An 11046-nucleotide genomic window follows, 5' to 3' on the forward strand; every position below is an offset into this window, starting at 1 on the left:
ATAAAGCTCATCAACCTCCCTCCGGGGAGGAAAACAGTCCGGACGAAGATGCACACATCATCCCAGAAAGGCACTTGGAACAAGAGAACCTTCGTAGAAGGCTTATCACCACAGCGAGGAGTCTGAAGAAGCAGAAGCAAAGGCTTAAGGCCGCACAGAACACGCTCAACAATAGATGGAACAAAGTGCTCGACAATGAAGAAAAGTATGGTGGAAGTTACCACACAAAGAGCTATCCAAAACGCAAGCTATTGCCCGAATTCGACGATGAGGCCTTAGAGCCCACACAGCCAAAAAATAAAATGGCCAACCGGTCGGATCAACCACCTGGTGGCCGCGATAGAGTGGCTAACAAAGCCGCACATAAGTCAACACACGATCTACGTGAGGACTTGCACCAAAAACCCAGTATGACCAGATCCATCTATGGATCTCGGAAGTGCGCTATGACACAAAATCAAAACCAAATAGTTCAACCGTCTGAACGCCATGATACATCTAAATACAGGGGTGCCGCACACCCCCTATGCTTCACCGATGAGGTGCTGGACCACGAATTTCCAGAAGGATTCAAACCAGTGAACATAGAGGCGTACGACGGGACCACAGACCATGGGGTCTGGATTGAGGACTTTATCCTCCATATCCATATGGCTCGCAGAGACGATCTCCATGCCATCAAGTACTTGCTCCTCAAGCTTAAAGGACCAGCTCGGCGTTGGCTGAAAAGCCTCCCCGAAAACTCAATTGGAAGTTGGGAGGAGCTCGAGGATGCTTTTCGGGCTAATTTTCAAGGGACCTGTGTCCGACCTCCGGATGTAGACGATTTAAGTCATATAATTCAACAGCCCGGAGAGTCAGCTCGAAAGCTTTGGAACAGGTTTCTCACTAAGAAGAACCAAATCGTCGACTGCCCGGATGCCGAAGCCTTAGCAGCTTTCAAGCACAGCGTCCGAGATGAATGGCTCGCCAGACACCTCGGCCAAGAAAAACCGAGAACAATGGCAGCCCTGACAAGCCTCATGACCCGCTTTTGCGTGGGCGAAGATAGCTGGTTAGCCCGCAGTAGCACCAGCGATCCAAGCACATCCGAAATCAGGGACGGCAATGGAAAACCACGACGCAGTAAAAGGAAGCGTCGAAATACAGAAGACAACCCAGACAATATGGCGGTAAACGCCAGATTCAGGGGCTCTCGACCAGGTCAGCGAAAAAAGCCTTTCAAAGACAACAGAGATGGACCGTCCAGCCTAAACAAGATTCTAGACAAACTATGTCAGATTCATGGCACCCCCGATAAACCTGCAAATCACACCCACAGAGAATGCTAGGTCTTCAAGCAGGCCAGTAAGCTAAACGCCGAACACAGGGGGAGGGAGACACCAAGTGAAGACGAAGACGAGCCTCGCCAGCAAAGCACTGGGGGACAGAAAAAATTCCCACTAGAGGTCAAAACAGTAAACATGATCCACGTGACGAAGAGGAGAAGCAAACATGCACTCCGAGACACACGCGCCGTAAAGCCCGTCACCCCTAAGTTCAACCCCTTGTTTGCCTGCTCGATCACTTTTGATCGCAGGGATCACCCGACAAGTATCCGACACGAAGGATTGGCTGCCTTGGTGTTAGACCCAATAATAAATGGATACCATCTCACACGAGTCCTTATGGACGGCGGTAGTAGTCTAAATCTGATATATCAGGACACGGTCCGCAAAATGGGGATAGACCCGACAAAAATCAGCCACAGTAATACTACCTTCAAGGGAGTAATACCAGGCCCAGAGGCCCGCTGCACGGGCTCTCTATTACTAGAGGTTGTATTCGGTTCTTCCGACAACTTCCGAAGCGAAAAGTTAACCTTCGACATCGCTCCATTCCGAAGTGGCTATCAAGCACTACTCGAAAGAGCGGCTTTCGCTCGTTTTAATGCAGTACCGCATTATGCTTCTCTCAAGCTTAAGATGCCAGGTCCATGTGGCATCATCACCATTAGCGGAAACGCTGAACGTTCCTTACAAGCGGAAGAATGTGCGACGACTTTAATAGCCGAACACTAAATGGCCCCTCCAACCAGAATAAAGGATCGGTCGTCAAGACCACGGACACGGCGAGCGCGTTGTAAGGAACGTTCCTTGCCTTGCGGGGCGAGCGCGTGGCGACCGGTGCAGGCGAGGCGAGCGGGCGCCGGCGTGAAGGGGAGGCGGTGGGCGGGGCGAGGTGGGGATGGGTGGCGCAGGGGACGACAGGTATGGGCGGCGGGGATGGGTGCGCTGCGCAGGGATCGGCAGGTGTGGCGGCGGCTGCGACTGGAGACGGGAGACGAGGTAGGGCTAGCGAGGGAAGGGATCGATGGTAGGGTTTTTTTTGGCATGGTTTTTTTTCGCGGGAGGGTTGTGACCTAACGTAGGTGGGACGATAGACGAAAAAAACCCAGCGATTTGACGGAGGTGGGAGGGTAGACGAAATAAAACCAGCGAAAAATAACAGGCGGACTATTCACTAACTGCTGAGTAGAGATATAGCAAAAATAACGAATTGAGCTTTCTTGCGACTCACGGAAGGGCCAAAACCGAGCGGGAAATCACCCGCTTCCGGAATCCCCTGCCAGCTGTATTAAATGTAAAAGCCGAGTTGTAGTTATCCCCGTCCCCATATCTGCCACACACCTAACCACAGAGAACCGGAGCCCTGTCACGCTCATCCTCTGCTCTCCCGGGTCGGCGTCAGACAGGATGAACGTGCAGGTACAGTTCGCCTCTTCGGATCGCCATCTCTGTTCCGATTGTGTCGACCTGCCATCTATGTTCAGGAATTCCCTATGTTCATGCGCTTGACCCCTCATGGTTGCTTGATTCAATAATTGTGTGGATTAGTTATTTCCGTATCCTGATCATGCTGCTGTCATATGCTGATCTTAACGCCTTGGCATCTTCAGTTGAACGGCGTCGAACACCATCGGTTCGACACGCTCGTTTTGCTGCAAGACTCGGTGGCGGCCAAGTTGGCCGCGAGAAAGTGGTTGGATGGCAACGAGGCCGTTGCCATCCACCTCAACTACCAGCACTTCGTCGACATTGGGTTCGAGGACGCCCTGATCAACGAAGACATGGCTTTCAGACTCATTCCGGAAGCGGCGTATGTTCAGATGAGGACAAATGCTGCAGCTCTGGACGACTGTTGGCCGAACTACAAGGTACACTTCGTTCTCTGCTGCAAACAGATGAAGTATTCTCGAGAATTTGTCCAATTCTTCCTGATCTGGTTCAATGTTTCGACAGTCCCCGAACCTGCGAGACGGACAGAATCCCAGGACGCGTGAGTGGGTGATGGGTAACATGAAGGCGCACGGGCGGCGGATCGTCGACAGGGATAGGGCCCTCCTGTTGAGGTTCGAGATAAAGGGGGATCTTCGTTGCCGACGCCGCATCATCTTCAAGCCCGAGGTGCGCGAGGCGCTCGGTGCCGAGCCTCTGGTGCTATTGCAGTACAAGAGCCCATGTGCCCTCGGGTGTACCGCCTTGAGCTATTGCTGGTGGTGGAGGCGATCGAGGCTGCGGAGGCGGCAGCGGCGGCGGCAGCAGCGGCGGCGGCCGCGGGGGCGGGAGGCGGTGGCGAGCCGGGAGAGGGAGCCCCGGCAGGCGGCGACGCGGCGGAGCCAGCGGCGGGGGCTGGTGGCGACGCGGCCGAGGGAGCCGCAGCTGGCGTCGATGGGGTGCAGTGATCGCTCTGCCGAGGTATACATGATTACTTTTGCGTCCATAAACGAAAGCTTCTAGTATGTGAATTCTGGATCTTATATGGTCTGTTCTGTGCCAATATGCTGGGTGGTTAACTTAGATGTGAATTCCTTATTATACTCTCAATTCCCAAGTCATTTTTCTATTGTCGTAGATTCAAAGCTTGTCCAGCTGCTCAAAAGGTCCCAGATTCATTGTAGAACTGGACGTAGTCGAGCTTCTGGCAGTCGAGATTGTCCAATTTCTTGTGTAGAAGAACTTTAGCCCCTACTCTAACTGAACCATTTGGAATCTATCTGGTTTGTAGTTAATGAATATATATGGCTCATTAGGTGGTCACTGAAACTAGAATAGCCCTGAACGTATTTTACCAGCTTCTTTCATACAAAACACTTGCCTATTTATGAGCGACCATCAGGAACTTAACGCATCCAACTTGCTGTCGTATCTTGGAAGCTTCTGTTCCTGGTCAATTATGTGCCGAAATTGCTTTACAGCTGACAGTTTTGTGTCCGATCGATTGGCAATCCGGTGGTGTGCTGCACTTTATCTTATGAAATGGATGGTTAGATATGTAGTGTCGTGCAAATATCGTGTGAGAAGTGGCATGTGCATAGCAGTTCTTATTTTGTGCAGTCAATTTATTTGCATAGAAATAGCATCAAAGTAATCATTTACTAGTTGCAACCCAATTTAAGAGGAAAAATAATGGGTTACATGGTCGAATTTGAACAGAACAATCATAGTGAGGCAAATATTTGCATCTAGCATGCGGCAGGGACCCTCATCATGAGTTTTTGATCTTGTGCTTGCGACATTTGCTCAAGACATTGCATCACATTGTTTACAGTGAGGCAAGTATTGTCATCTAGCATGCTGCAGGGACACTCATCATGGGTTTCTGACATTGTAAATAGTTGATTCTTGCGACATTTGCTCAAAAAATTGCATTACTTTGATTATTGTGCGGCAAGTATTTTCATCTAGCATGCTGCAGTGATCCTCATCACAAGTTTCTGATATTGTCAATAGTTGGTTTCATTTAGTTTCTTTTTTACAAATCTCTAATTCAACATGTGGTTCAGCAGAAATCTAATCATCACATACATCTGGTCTCTGTGCAGGAGTAGAAGAGAAAGTACATGGTGAATGAGGCTATTGGGAATCTGACTTAAACTTGCTCGGACAACTACATATTGGAGGCATCGGGGGCTGCTTCAGCAACAGTGAAGCGTCTTGCATTAATACTAAATAGGACCAGAATAGGTCTCCTGCCACATCTGAATACGGAATCCAGTAGAGTTGATGGAAACTACTTATCTTTTCCACAACATGAATGACTTTGTTATTTCTTTTGCTGTTGGTCCATAGTTAGTGCAAGAAAATTGAGATGGTGGTTAGAATGTTACTGCAACTATGTTTTGGTGCTATTTCAAGTGGAAAACCAGAAATGAATTGGCCTCGGTGCTGTTTCAAGTGTAGTGTATTTCATATTGATTAATTGGCCTCGGTGATGATTCAGAATTTCAGAAAGAAAACATGATGATTCAGCATCATTTAATCAATATGAAATACTACACTACACAACTAAGCTCTTGCACTAGGAAATTCGAGTGAAGTGCAAGAATTTTTGTTACTGTATCCCTTTGATAAGAAAGTGTAGTCGTCGACATAATTACATAATCATAAATAAAGGTCACTAAAGAAAATTGAAAAGGTTTGTCGAGCCCTTGTTAGAAGGGGACCTTCAGAGTGGGAGACTAACGTGATAACCAATTACACCACTAGACCTCTTCTTCAGACTTCTAACCTAAACCTTTCTAACTAATGACGCCAATCTCGCTAAACACGAGCACACATACAATCAGATGAAACAAAATAGAGACGTGGGGAGTGCAATGCGACTGAGATGTATATAGAAGGTAGACACAGAACAAGTGAAGGAAACACGAATCTACAACTAGTTCTTATGTACATGACAAACAATTAAGAGAATCTCTAGCAAATCCCGTAAAAGGCCGCCGGCCCAAAATTTTCGGGCTGATAAGCGGGTTTGAGCATTTTTGTGGCCCGAACAGACCCCGCATATCTACCTGGCCCATAATTTTTTTAGGGTGACCTGGAAATTCGGCCCCTTCGCCTCTATATACACGGCACCACGGGGGCTTAGGGTTAGCCTCCCGGGTCCCCTCCGGCGCAATTCATCGTCTCCGTCACGAGCTCTAGCCAACTTCGGCAAGAAATTCCCTCCACCTCTCCTCTGTTTTTTCTTCTCCTCAATGGCTGGCGACACGGGCGAAAGCTATGTCGGCCACGTCGGGTCGCCTCCGAGAAAGCGCGCACGGCAACAGCTCAGCCGCACCATGGAGTCATGCTAGTCGAAGTAGGAACGGGACCATGACCGACTCTCTCGGAGCGGCGGAGAGAGCCCATGGACCGGCTTCGACGTGCTCGAGAACGTCTTCGAAATTTTTATTTAGAAAGTCCATATTACAACCTTGAACTACCATCAAAGTCTAAAACACAACAAACCTGAACTACAGAATTGTCTAGTTTACAACCCCCAACTTTCAAAACGGGATAAGAAAACAACCCTGGTTGTTTTCGACTGGTTTTGACAAGTCAACACCCCAGTCAGTGCCAACTCAGCCGTCACGTCACCCCTGTCCTCACATAACCTTATCCTTCTCTCTCTTCTCACTGAACATGCCCCTACACGCAAGACGACGCATGACGCAGCCCGCGCCCGAACGCCAACGAGGACCTGCCGATCACTAGCGAGCTCCTGCGTCGCCCGCCGCCGACGGCAGGCCGTGACCCTGCTCCGCCCCCTTTTCCCTCTTCTCCTCCCTCTACCTTGCCTTACCTCCTCCCTGTTGAGTATCGTGATTAGATAGGAAACACAGGATCGCGTAGGATTTATTCTACCTAGCCTTGTACTCTAAGAAGATCATATAGGTGGAGGGAATTTTTCGCCGAAGTTGGCTAGAGCTCGTGACGGAGAGGATGAATTGCACCGGAGGGACCCGGGAGCTAACCCTAAAGCCCCCCGGTGCCATGTATATAGAGGCGAAGGGGCCAAATTTCCAGGTCGCCCTATATTTTTTATGGGCCAGGCTTAAGCAAAACATCACCAATTCCACCAATTCCCTCTCTATTCCTTCTACATGGTATCAGCTGATACGTCTCCAATGCATCTATATTTTTGATTGTTCCATGCTGTTATATTATCATTCTTGGATGTTTTATAATCATTTTATAGTCATTTTATATTATTTTTTGGTACTAACCTATTGACATAGTGCCAAGTGCCAATTGCTATTTTTTGCATGTTTTTTACATCGCAGGAAACCAATACCAAACAGAGTCCAAATGCAGGGAAACTTTTTGTGGATTTTTTTGGACCAGAAGACATCCAGTGGGGCGAAGAGGCACCTGGGGGCTGCTCCGAGGGGAGCACAACCCACCAATACCACAATATTCCAGAAACCCTAGGGGAGTCGACGAAAATCAATTCCAGCCGCCGCAAGTTCCAGAACTACCAGATCCAATCTAGACACCATCTCGGAGGGGTGCATCATGTCCATTGGTGCTTCTCCGATGATGCGTGAATTGTTCTTTGTAGACCTGCGGGTCCATAGTTAGTAGCTAGATGGCTTCCTCTCTCTCTTTTGATCTTCAATACAATGGTCTCTTGGAGATCCATATGATGTAACTCTTTTTGCGGTGTATTTGTTGGGATCAGATGAACTTTGAGTTTATGATCAGATCTATCTTTCTAATTGTAGGCTTGTATTTCTTCTCCGATATTAGGGTTTTGTTTGGCCAACTTGATCTATTTATCTTGCAATGGTAAGAGGTGCTTTGTGACGGGTTCGACTTACGGTGCTTGATCCCAGTGACAGAAAGGGAACCGACATGTATGTATCGTTGCTATTAACGATAACAAGATGGGGTCTATTTCTACATAAATAGATCTTGTCTACATCATGTCATCGTTCTTATTGCATTACTCCATTTTTTCATGAACTTAATACACTAGATGCATGCTGGATAACAGTTGGTGTGTGGAGTAATAGTAGTAGATGCAGGCAGGAGTCGGTCTACTAATCTTGGACGTGATGCCTATATAATGATCATTGCCTAGATATCGTCATGATTATTTGAAGATTTATCAATTTCCCAACAGTAATTTGTTCACCCACCGTTCGCTATTTTTCTCGAGAGAAGCCACTAGTGAAATTTACGGCCCCCGGGTCTCTTCTTTATTATATTTTCCTTTGCTTTTATTTTCAGATCTATTAAACCAAAAATACAAAAATACCTTGCTGCAATTTATTTATTTGGCATTCGATCTATCAATCTACTAGAATTTATTCACGTCCTTTTGCCAATTTCTGGCACCGTTGTCCGAAAGGGATTGACAACCCCTTTAACATGATGGGTTGCAAGTATTTGTTATTTGTGTGCAAGTGATGTTTACGTATTGTTGCTTGGTTCTCCTACTGATTCGATAAACTTGGTCTCATCACTCAGGGAAATACCTACCGTCGCTGTACTACATCATCCCTTCCTCTTTGGGGAAATACCGACGTAGTCTAGCAGACATCAAAAGGAATTTCTGGCGCCATTGCCGGGCAGGATCAAGTCAAGATAGTCTCCTGGCCACGTGCCAATTTCTGGCGCCGTTGCCGGGGATACATCATCAACATATACCAGGTTCCTAATCACAAATCTCATCTCCTCGCAATTTACATTATTTGCCATTTGCCTCTAGTTTTCCTCTCCCCCACTTCACAAAAATTTGCCGTTTTATTTGCCCTCTTTTTTGTTCACCGTTTTCTTACCGGATCTATCCATGTTCTTGCTTCCTAGTTATAATGGCTAGCTTGCCTACTCCTCCTTTGTCACTAGATTTTTAAGTTATGTACTGATGGTAGCTGCAACTACGTAGGTATTTCCCCGGAGAGGGAGGGATGATGTAGCATAGCGACGGTAGGTATTTTCCTCAGTTATGAAACCAAGGTATCGAACCAGTAGAAGGACCAAGCAACACAACATAAACAACACCTGCACACAAACAACAGCACCTCGCAACCCGACGTATTAAAGGGGTTGTCAATCCCTTACGGGGTACGGCGCCACAAGATAGGCAAGCAGACGTTACGTAAATTGTAGTAGATTCATAGATCAAACGCCCAATAAAATAAATAAAGATAAAACACAACAAGGTATTTTTGTATTTTTTTGGTTTAATAGATCTGAATAAAAATGCAAAGGAAAAGTAGATTGCAAGGCAAATATATGAGAAAGAAGACACGGGGGCCATAGGTTTCACTAGTGGCATCTCTCTAGAAAAATAGAAAACGATGGGTAAACAAATTACTGTTGGGCAACTGATAGAACTTCAAATAATTATGACGATATCCAAGCAATGATCATTACATAGGCATCACGTCCAAGATTAGTAGACCGACTCCTGCCTGCAATTACTACTATTACTCCACACATCGACCGTTATCCAGCATGCATCAAGTGTATTAACTTCATGGAAAAACGGAGTAATGCAATAAGAACGATGACATGATGTAGACAAGATCTGTTTATCTATATGGCGGTAGATATAGATCTCGTCTTTTTATCCTTAGTAGCAACGATACATACGTGTCGGTTCCCTTTCTGTCACTGGGATCGAGCACCGTAAGATCGAACCCACTACCGGGCACCTCTTCCCATTGAAATATAAATAGATCAAGTTGGCCAAACAAAACCCAAATATCGGAGAAGAAATATGAGGCTATAAGAGATCATGCATATAAGAGATCAAAGAAACTCAAATAACTTTCATGGATATAAATAGATATAACTGATCACAAACTCGAAGTTCATCAGATCCCAACAAACACACCACAAAAAGAGTTACATCATATGGATCTCCAAGAGACCATTGTATTGAGAATTCAGCGAGAGAGAGAGAAAGCCATCTAGCTACTAACTACGGACCCGAAAGTCTACAAAGAACTACTAATGCATCATCGGAGAGGCACCAATGGAAGTGGTGAACCCCTCCATGATGGTGTCTAGATTGGATCTGGTGGTTCTGGACTCTGCGGCGGCTGGATAAATATTTCATCGAATACCCTAGGGTTCTGGTATTTTTGGGGTATTTATAGAGCAAAGAAGCGGTCCGGGGGGCACCCGAGGTGGGCACAACCCACCAGGGCGCGCCTGGGCCTCCTGGCGCGCCCTGGTGGGTTGTGCCCCCCTCGAGGCACCCCCCAGGTGCAACCAGGGCCCATTGCTTTGCTTCTGGCCCATAAAAAATCATCGTGAAGTTTTGTGGCATTTGGACTCCGTTTGATATTGATTTCCTGTGATGTGAAAAACATGGAAAAACAACAACTGGCACTTGGCACTATGTCAATAGGTTAGTACCAAAAACTGATATAAAATGACTATAAAATAATTATAAAACATCCAAGATTGATAATAAAATAGCATGGAACAATCAAAAATTATAGATACGTTGGAGACGTATCATGTACTTCAAGCAATGACAAGGAGAAAAGCTGAAAGATGCTTGGTATAGGCTTATGGAATCCTATCGTGTTTGCAATTTAAAGGGAGATGCAAAGATCTTGCTTCGTAATTTTTACATAGGATTGGCTTTGCATCATAGACAACTCTCAGATTTGGCCGCTAAAGGGAATTTTATTGAGCTTGATGCTAATGCTGCCTATGAAATTTTAGAAGGAAGTTTGGGGGTTCCACCTCAAAAGAAGGGGTTTTCTTTCACCCCAGAGGGAGTTAAAATGTTGGACAAACTTGATGATTTGCACGAACATATGGTTGAATTGCAAAAATATAATGAACCCCTTAAACATCTTAATGGTAGTATCAATAGCATGAATACCTTGATTACTCTTTGCAATAAGCGATTGGATATTTTAGATCTAAAGATGGTTTCTTTTCCTGAAAATTTAGGGAAGCGCAAAGAGCCTCTCGGGTTTGAGAAAACCCTTATAAAAATTGCCAAAACTACGGATGACAAAACTTAGATCCTTGCTTTATGCCTAGCTAGGGGCATGAAACAATAGCGCTTGTTGGGAGGCAACCCAATGAATAAAAATTATTTTTGTCTTTTGCCTTCTGTTCTTGAGTGTTTGCACAATTATGCTACTGTTATGATTGTGTTTTTATGTTTAAATTAGTGCTTGTGCCAAGCAAATCCTTTAGGATCCTCCTGGGTGATAGTTGTTTGATCTTGCTAAAAAAACAGGAACTTTTGCGTCCAGAGTTTGAATTT

At 46.0% G+C, this 11046-nt stretch overlaps 1 protein-coding gene across 1 annotated transcript; it reads left to right on the forward strand.

Moving 5' to 3' along the window:
• The first annotated feature begins 2628 nt into the window (after positions 1-2628).
• On the forward strand, positions 2629-5249 carry LOC123090779 (uncharacterized). The gene is made up of 4 exons (XM_044512121.1): positions 2629-2747; positions 2939-3196; positions 3282-3737; positions 4865-5249. Exons 1-4 carry the CDS (start codon positions 2736-2738, stop codon positions 4868-4870), a joined length of 732 nt encoding a protein of 243 aa, XP_044368056.1. The 5' UTR covers positions 2629-2735; the 3' UTR covers positions 4871-5249.
• Positions 5250-11046: the final 5797 nt, after the last annotated feature.

Source organism: Triticum aestivum, chromosome 1B (assembly GCF_018294505.1).
Source record: "Triticum aestivum cultivar Chinese Spring chromosome 1B, IWGSC CS RefSeq v2.1, whole genome shotgun sequence".
Taxonomy (NCBI): Eukaryota; Viridiplantae; Streptophyta; class Magnoliopsida; order Poales; family Poaceae; genus Triticum; species Triticum aestivum.

What these genes read in the sequence shown, in the direction of transcription:
- LOC123090779 (XM_044512121.1), top strand. An exon ending in ACTGTTGGCCGAACTACAAG is followed by an intron (nt 3,197 to 3,281) that starts GTACACTTCGTT and finishes ATGTTTCGACAG; the next exon opens with TCCCCGAACCTGCGAGACGG.